The sequence below is a fragment of the Vicia villosa genome, unplaced genomic scaffold (genome assembly GCF_029867415.1).
Source record: "Vicia villosa cultivar HV-30 ecotype Madison, WI unplaced genomic scaffold, Vvil1.0 ctg.001450F_1_1, whole genome shotgun sequence".
Classification (NCBI taxonomy): domain Eukaryota; kingdom Viridiplantae; phylum Streptophyta; class Magnoliopsida; order Fabales; family Fabaceae; genus Vicia; species Vicia villosa.
In genome coordinates, this window is record NW_026705621.1 from 107,706 (window position 1) to 117,455 (window position 9,750).

The window sequence follows — 9,750 nt, forward strand, 5'->3', positions numbered from 1 at the left end:
TCCTTAATAATAATGTTTCCGTACCAATTTATTATGATTAAGAAATCATGATTGAGTGTAAATGGTGTACTTGTTGCGGTTAACATTGTACCTTTTGTGTTATCCAAGTTGAATAATTAATTAAGACACAATTAGTATTATGATTTTAATTATAAAATGAATATTACCAAAAATAGAGTTTGTGAAGCGTTGACATTGATGAATGTTGTATGATTAGCTTAAGCATATACCATTGATGCTTAATTGATTCTTTTGACTCAGTAGGGTTTATGTTACCTATATATATGCGTAGAAATAATTTAGCTGATTACACTTCCAACACCACTTTACATCTTTATCAACTTGGCTTCTCACAAGGAAGCCTTATTCTCTCTATCTCTCTTGGTGAGTTTGTCAACAACATTGTTAATAAGTCACATTTTTATGATTTTGTTTCTCATGCATTCACCATAACAAGTTATGATACTTTGGAAATTCATTCAGTTATGTATTCATTCTACCGAGTTTTCTTAGAGTACAAGCTAATAGTATTTCTTTCAAAAAAGAATTTAACATGCAATATAGGAAATGGTCTCTTGCATAGTGGTCTCAAATTTTGAAAGTTATGTTTAAATTAATCGCAGTTCAAACATTACAAAACAGAAATCATATTAATTATGATAAATTTTGAATTTTTTGCGATAACCCGTCTATCACGTTTTTAGAGACGGTCCTGATCTCTTGTATATTTTTATGTGTTCTTAATGTATATATTATATATATGTTTCACTTTTCATCTTGCATAGTAAATTAGCTGTATTAATAATAATAATAGTCAAATAATAAATATTTAAATAAATAAATATAATATTGAAAATAAATTTAAAAATATTTTAAACAAAGCTTAGACACTTCATAAGAAAAATCGGAAATTCTCTTAATTTTTTTAAATATTGTTTGGTAGGACCATCAAGAAAGATAATATTGTTAAATTTAACACAAATTATCGTCTCTAGATGTTTTGTATCTTAGTCGCTATCTAGCTTTCTATAATTTTTGTTTTCTCAGATTTTGATGGGCCACCTGGCTAGAACTAGAAACAAATTGCCCGAATGTTTCTAAAACCATAATTCTAATTCTTGTTTTATCTTTCTCTTTATAATATTTATTTACTTCTGCAAAAAAATTTAAATTACTAGAGTCTTATAAAAGAAAGTATATAAGAACATTGTATTGTTTGCTGATATTTAATGAGCTTTTTTCCGTAGACAAAGTCGTAGTAATCACTAGAAATTCATACACATAACCTTGAGAGTCAGGGTTCGAATCTGGTGCTGGCGTTCAACCTAATAATATCGGCACTTTGCCAGTTGATATTTAATGGGTTTGTTTCTTTTGATTATGCAGGAAATAGGTAACAAATTCAGCAATGTCTGGAGAGCTAGGAGTGCTAAATGCACTCGATGTGGCAAAGACACAATTGTACCATTTCACTACAATTGTGATAGCTGGAATGGGTTTCTTCACTGATGCCTATGATCTTTTCTGCATTTCCCTTGTCACAAGATTACTAGGGAGAATATATTACACAGAACCAAATGCACTAAAACCCGGAACACTTCCACCAAATGTTCAAGCAGCCGTAACCGGTGTTGCACTATGTGGAACACTAGCAGGCCAATTATTCTTTGGTTGGCTCGGGGACAAAATGGGAAGAAAAAAAGTTTATGGTTTAACACTTATTCTCATGGTTGTTTGTTCTATTGCTTCAGGTCTTTCTTTTGGATCAAGTCCCAAAAGTGTTATGGCATCACTTTGTTTCTTTAGGTTTTGGCTTGGTTTTGGCATTGGTGGTGATTACCCTCTTTCGGCTACAATTATGTCTGAATATGCTAACAAAAAGACGCGAGGCGCGTTTATAGCTGCTGTTTTCGCTATGCAAGGGTTTGGTATCTTAGGTGGTGGAATCGTTGCGTTGATCGTGGCTTCTGCGTTCGATCACAAATATAATGTTCCTTCTTTTAAAGAAAATCCAGCTGCATCACTGTTATTGCCTCAATTTGATTATGTTTGGAGACTTATTCTTATGTTTGGCGCTCTTCCGGCTGCATTGACGTACTATTGGCGTATGCAAATGCCTGAAACTGCTCGTTACACGGCTCTTGTGGCTAAGAATGCGAAACAGGTTGCTTTGGATATGTCGAAGGTTTTGCAAGTTGAAATTGAAGTAGAAGAAGAAAAGGTAGAAAAATATACGGGCAGCGAAAGGAATAGTTATGGCTTGTTCAGCAAGGAATTCGCGAAGAGACACGGTTTGCCTTTGGTTGGAACATGTAGTACTTGGTTTTTGTTGGATATTGCTTTCTATAGTCAGAATCTTTTCCAAAAGGATATTTTTAGCGCAATTGGTTGGATCCCTCCGGCAGCAGAAATGAGTGCAATTCACGAGGTTTACAAGATTGCGAGAGCGCAAACACTTATCGCGTTGTTTAGTACCGTTCCTGGTTACTGGTTCACAGTAGCGCTAATCGATTACATGGGTCGTTTTGCTATTCAAATTATGGGATTCTTCTTCATGACTGTTTTCATGTTTGCTCTTGCTATACCATATGATCATTGGAGCCATAAGGAAAACAGAATCGGGTTCGTTGTAATGTACTCGCTCACGTTCTTCTTTGCTAATTTTGGTCCAAATTCTACAACATTTGTTGTTCCGGCCGAGATTTTTCCAGCTCGGTTAAGGTCTACATGTCACGGAATCTCAGCCGCCGCAGGAAAGGCTGGAGCGATTGTTGGCGCGTTTGGATTCTTGTACGCTGCACAAAGTAAAGATCCTACAAAGACCGATAAAGGATATCCAACCGGCATTGGGATTAAGAACTCGCTTATTATGCTCGGTGTGATCAACTTTGCTGGGATGTTGTTCACTTTACTTGTTCCAGAATCAAAGGGGAAATCGTTGGAAGAGTTGAGTGGAGAGAATGAAGGAGACGGTGATGTCAAGGCCACTGGCAACGAGCGAGACGGATCAGGGATTCAAACTGCAGCACCATAATCGTCTGCAGTTGCTACTGCGACCGGTGTGATTGTGAGCATTGCAACTTGAAGTTAGAACAAAAGAAGATTGAAAAATAATTTGTGTGAGCACTATAAAGTATGTTATAGCCGCATGCGATCGGTATTGGGATAGTTTCTGTTTGATTCATGTTAGTTTTCTACAAAGTTATTTGAATTATGTTGTTTGAATATTTCTAAACTAGTTATTGGTTTGTTGTATTCTCAATAATGATGTAGCTCTTTGCTTCTTGGTGTAAGGACAAATACTATGTATGTAATGTACTCTTGTATAATTGATTTTAGTCTTTGTTTGAAGTTGTGCTAATATGTATTTACTTTCATTTCTCATTCAATCACAATTCTTCATATTGTTATACATGTTGTTTTAATTTGATATGTTGTTAGATATTATTATTTACATTGTTCTGCTTAGATATCAGATCTGCTAATCCTTACAAGGTAAAGAGACATGAAAATTCAATCAGTCAAATAAAAATAGGACAGTCTAGTCCACAAGCAGAGTAATAAATTTAAAAAGAGAATTATGCTACAAAATTCATAGAATATGAAGTTTGACACATGGTGAAGTAAAGAAAAAACACATGGTGAAGTTTGACACTCTGACTATCACATTGCAACCGAACTTCACCTTGCTCAACAATCAATTTTCTCATTAATCTTGTAAGCCATATGACTTTTTTGACAGCTTCAATGCCGCCATGTACTCTCACTAACTACTTCCCGACGATGCTTAGATCGACAAGAAGAATAAACGACGTCTTCAACCAAAAGGCTGATGCTTAGATTCACAAGAAAATAAAATGATTATCTTCAACCGAAAGATTGATTCTTAGATCAAGAATAAAAGTAAATGATTGTCTTCAACCAAAAGGTGGATGCTTAGATCGACAAAAAATAAATTATCATCTTCAATCGAAAAGTTGATGCTTAGATCGACAAAAAAATAAATGATCGTTTTCAATCAGAATGTTGATGCTTAGATCGACAAGAAAATAAATGACCGTCTTCTATCGAAAGGTTGATGCTTAGATCTATACGGAAATAAATGATCGTCTTAGATTGACAAAAAAAAGTAAATGATTGTCTTCAACTGAAATGTTGATACATAGATCAACAAGAAAATAAATGATTGTCTTTAATCCAAAAACGGATGCTTAGATCGATATGAAAATAAATGATCTTCTTCAATCGAAAGGTTGATGCTTAGATTGAAAAAAAAAAAAGAGATTATGGTTTCATTGGACATTGTGCTTTGAAGGGTGACAATAAATATTGGGCTTTGGGCTAATGAAAAATAGGCTTTGGGTGTGAATGAATGTCCAATATAACTTGTGTAATGTGTGATGAGAATGGATGATGGTGCAGTGTGCCAAATAAGAAGGTATGATATGAGCATGCGCAAGATAAAAATGTGCATGAAGTATAATGACTTGATCAATGCAAAGAAGTAATGGGTTTTTGGTACCAATTAAAATTGGGTTTAGGTTATTGATAGGTCCGCAAGTGCACAGAAATATCGGTTATAGTATAAAGAGTTATCGATCCCATAGATGCCAATGTCAAGTACATGCTTCTACGATTACGTTGTTTATCTAAGGAGGTAAATAAGTGTTTTCGTTTGCAAGAAAAAAGAAGTAAGATGCTTTGAATTAATTATGAGACGAGAGACCAAAATGTGATAGTTAAGTGTTTCTTTCACTATTTTCATTCAACGGCATTAAACAAATCTTTGTCGTCCATATAAAAGTTACCAACGCTCAAGAATCCACCATTAGTGATCCGCATGAAACCTAAAGGACATCCATTATATAAGTTCTCTTACGATATTGGAAATCTAAATGAAACATATGAAGCGCTTGAAACATAAGGAAACTTGGAAAAGTTCTCTTCAATGAATTGCAAGAGCAGAAAATCAATTGGGTTCAAGGTTTGTTCTATTAAATTTTTATTTATACCGAATTTTTTTATTATTGATATTAATTATCTTACCCTTTTTTTTCACCAGAAACAAATTCATGCAAGATCCGTAGAGAATATCCTTTAACAAACCCTTTTATTTTGTTTTGAGAAAAGAGGTTCCCAGTATTTGATCTTATCTAGAATATCAAGTAATTGAAGATCCAACATATGATCTTCATGGGCAATTAATGTAATATTTTTTGTAAACACTGTAACGAGTTTTATTAAAAAAATAACTAATGACCCATCAGTTCTTATGATAAACCGAAATAAAAAAGACACTAATTTTTATAAATAATAAAAGTGCAGAAATTGTGGTTCGAACCCATGCCATAATAACCTTTACCTCGATGTTTTAAAATCGAAGTGTTAAGTCATTACTTTTTACGAATTCTTTTGCCGAAGTAAAATGTATTCCGCTTCTGGCGTTAGAAGCACTTTCTGTAGTAGTGAACATGTCACACATGCATAACATAATCATGCAAAATATAACCATGCAAATTTAATCATGGGACCTTAGGCATCTCACTAATAATATTTTAGGAAAATAAGGTACTCATAGAAACTATTTGAATGACAACAGGGAGAGAAAAGACAACGTAGATAATGAGTCAATATATATTTTCTTTGCTAAAACTATTCAAAATTTGTCTCTTAGTAATATTGTTCCCTCCTCTCCTTAGGAGGGAGCTATACGCCTTAAGAAGTTTGCTATTATGGATATAAGTCATATAACTAATGATGAGGGGCTTATCATACAAGTTCAAAAAGAATTTGGACCGGTTAAGGAATTATGAGGTGATTATGTTGGTCAAGAAGAAGGAACCAACACGAGTGGTTTTATGTTGGTTACTATTAGAGTTTGACCTAACTCATCTTTACAAAACCGGTTGGTAAGGTGAGAAGTGTCCCTCTATATATATTCTTTCAATACTCTATCTCCAACCAATGGGGGACTTTAGGATCTTCCTAATACACCCCCTCACGCCCATCACTGTTTTTGGGCTTGATGCGTTGATATTAATGATGGGCGGCCCATGGTTGGATCGATAGGCTCTGATACCATAATAGAGTTTGACATAACTCATCCTTACAAAACCGGATGGTAAGGTGAGGAGTGTCCCTCTATATATACTCTTTCAATGCTCTATCTCCAACCAATGTGAAACTTTAGGATCTTCCTAATAGTTACTCATAGAAAGAGAATGAGAAATAAGTTACAAGTTAGTAAGGTGGATCATAAAAATCCCCGTTCAAATGGAAGAAATTCTCTTAATTTTATCACTACTATAATTAACATTGTTTATGATAAATCTATCGCCTCGAACATGCTAAAAAACAAGAGTATAGGTCTTGGGTGTGCAACATAGTTATAATTGAGCACCATGTTTTATCTATAAAAAATTAATATACCTCTTCTTTCGGCTTTTTGGAAAACAGAGGAAATATAGCTATTAGGGATCTTGCTTCGAATCCCTATTCGCTCATTTAAAGTTTTTTTCAACAATTTCTCACTTGACGTCTTTCCAGATTCCATGTTTTTTTTAATTAGTAATTTTCAAAATCTTTGTTATATAAATAAACAAGAATATGCAATAATAGAAAAGAAAATATTTCAGTGATAATAAAAAAACAGGACAATAGATAACTATTCCACATATTCAAACTTCTGACTCCATTCAACTTCAACTTCAACTTCAACATTATCCTTATTAACTATCTCTAATAGAGAGAAAAGTTCATAAAGAAATCTTCCATATGGTATGAGAAAAGTCATTTCCTCCCGAGAGATGATTATCATTTCCTTTAAGAAGTTAAAAATGGTAAGAAAAAGATTAACTCCGACTTTGTGGGTAAGGAAGTAAATGAGATGTTTGTCATCCCAAGTAACCGTTTCAAGTAGTTTCTTTCTTGGACAGAAATTTGACACTAGAAGTTGAAACCAAACTTTTCCAATTGGGATAAGTAGAGTTGAAGGGCTGGTGGGCCTATCTCTATTGACATACATTAGGTGAATGTGGTTGAGTAGACGTGGTTGAATCTATAATATTCAACACAACTACCTTCCTCTTAACCATTTATTGTCTAAGCAATGAGTGATGCAGTAATGGTTATATGAGAGTCGTTGATATAGGCCTAAATTACCTCAGCATCATAACCAGTTGGCACAACAGAGGCATTTAATCAGAACTCTTTAACGAGATTAATGTAGATGGGGACATAAAAAATGTTAAAGTAATCATTCAACTTTTATTTGGAAATAGTTTTCTTTAGATAATGACTTTTGTCTTTCAAATCATCCAAATCACCAAACTTTTCATTGATAACAAACAAAAGATTTTCATTCATTTTTGAAGAAAAACAATACTTTGAAACTGGGTTTGCAGAAATAAAGAGTTGGAAATAAGACGTTGAAAATAGATACACCTTCCAGTCTCAAATATAAGCAACAAAAAAAAACTATGGTCTTAAATATAAGAAAAAAAATCTATAATCATTACATTCAATATCACTATTCGAAATATACCCCTATAACTTTTTATATTTTAATATTTGCAACGATTTGCAAAGCAAAAAATAGAGGTAAAATTAGAAAGAGTGTAAGAATTAAATGCATTGATAAATTTTTCTTAAAGGGTGAGTTTTTTTTTTTATAAATTTGCTATATATATATATATATATATATATATATATATATATATATATATATATATATATATATATATATATATATATATATATATATATATATATATATATATATATATATATATATATATATATATATATATATGAGACCGGAGGGAGTATGTTGTTTAAATAGCTCAAAAGCTTCCTTGAAAATTCAAAAGATATGTTACACTTTGAATATGGATGATCATTGCTATTATAGTGATATGATTCCATTGTGCGATACGTTTTAGAAATAAAACCACATCTCACCTCAGATTTTCTTAAAATTGAGGAAAATAACAATTTCACGAACCTTTCTTTTTTAGGGTTAAATGTACAAAATTCCCCTGTAATGTTAGAGAGTTTTGATTTTAGCCCCTGTAAAAAAATTGAATTCTCTCTTGTAATGTTAATATTTCATGTCTTTAGCCCCTCAGTTGACCAATTGGCATGGAATCTTCAATTTTGCTTACGTGACATGAACACGTGGTTTATCTTTTTTTTTTTTTAAAAATTCACGTGGATTTTTTTAAAATTTTATTATTGTTTTTTTTACGAGGGAGGTAAATCAAAATTCGCTAACGTTATAGGGGTAAAATACTTATTTATGTTTGTTTTGACTATAAAAACAATTATCTATTTAAATTGTTTAATTAAATTACATTTTTTGATGTAAAATATTGTCATTGTTTTAAATTTCTGCGTTTGCACAGTCTGCTGCCACTCTCTATTTTTGACTGACTTATTAAGCCTCCTAATCTTTCATGAAATTATCATTTATTCACTTTAAAGGGTCATTCCAAACCTCAAAGGAGGCAAATCCATTAGAACATGTTACATGGTTACCTTGTCCTCCTTTCATAATTTGTTTGCCTGTGTGTTCACCTGTTTGTCTTCCATTTCTTGATAGGTTGCTTCTTCTCTTTATGTCACTTATGACTTACCTTTTGACATTTATCACAATATTGGGTCCTCCATTCATACTCCACTTTTGGCTGAATTTTCTTTCCCTCAATGTCCTTGATGGTGATTGTTTCACACAGCACCCATGCTCATGGAAGCCCCAATGACGTACATAAATATTAAGGTTTCCCAGAATCACATCTCTGGTTCAACATCAGCTTCTTCAATCGCTCCATCTACAACTTTATGCACGATAAAAGGGATCGCAATTTCATTCAATGTGTCTCTATTCCCTCGTATTACATCCACCCATAGCTTCTTCAATTCTCCTTGACCTCTGAAGGTTGTCCCTCTTTAGTCCTAGAAGGAGTCGGATTTTCACCGTTGATGTTGATAATGTCGTCGGTGATCAAGCTTTCTTATTTTTCGACTGTCCTTTCCCCCTTGACACCAGAATCCTTAACAGGGGGCCGAGAGACATAAACAAGCCAATTATGGAAGGAGGGCCAAGTAACCAAATAACATGTTCTAATGGAATTGACTCCTTGGGGGTTTGGGATGACCCTTCAAAGGATCCCTTACTGAATAAATGATAATTTCATGGAATGTTAGGGGACTTAATAAGATAGGCAAGAATATAAAGTGACAGCAAGCAGTGCAAACGCGGAAATTCAAAACAAGGATATTATTTTATATCCAAAAATGTAATTTAATTAAAAAATTCAAATAGATAATTATTTTTATATAAAACAATTGTATCTTACCCCTGCAATGTTAGCGAATTTTGATTTACCCGCTCATAATAAAAAAATTAGAAAATTAAAAAAAATTCCACGTGAATTTTAAAAAATAAAAGAAAATCCACGTGTACATGCCACTTAAGCAAAATTGAAGATTTCATGCACTTGGTCAACAGAGGGGCTAAAGACATGGAATCTTAACATTACAAAGGGGAATCCAATTTTTTTACGGGGGTTAAAATCAAAATTCGTTAACACTATGGGGATTTTGTATATTTAATCCTTCTTTTTATTATATTATTTATTTGTAAATTAAATGATCTATCCCGTCGATTTTCTTAATAACCGAGGGATACAATAAACATAGTTTACTATAAAAGCACTCATTAATCAAATTTTACTCTAATCCTAACTCGTA

At 32.9% G+C, this 9,750-nt stretch overlaps 1 protein-coding gene across 1 annotated transcript; it reads left to right on the plus strand.

Annotated features, from left to right (window-relative positions):
- The first annotated feature begins 312 nt into the window (after nt 1-312).
- Nucleotides 313-3,377, plus strand: LOC131635221 (low affinity inorganic phosphate transporter 1-like). The gene is made up of 2 exons (XM_058905827.1): nt 313-384; nt 1,387-3,377. Exon 2 carries the CDS (start codon nt 1,409-1,411, stop codon nt 3,032-3,034), a length of 1,626 nt encoding a protein of 541 aa, XP_058761810.1. The 5' UTR covers nt 313-384; nt 1,387-1,408; the 3' UTR covers nt 3,035-3,377.
- Nucleotides 3,378-9,750: the final 6,373 nt, after the last annotated feature.

What these genes read in the sequence shown, in the direction of transcription:
- LOC131635221 (XM_058905827.1), top strand. Translation starts at nt 1,409, where the DNA reads ATGTCTGGAGAGCTAGGAGTGCTAAATGCACTCGATGTGGCAAAGACA.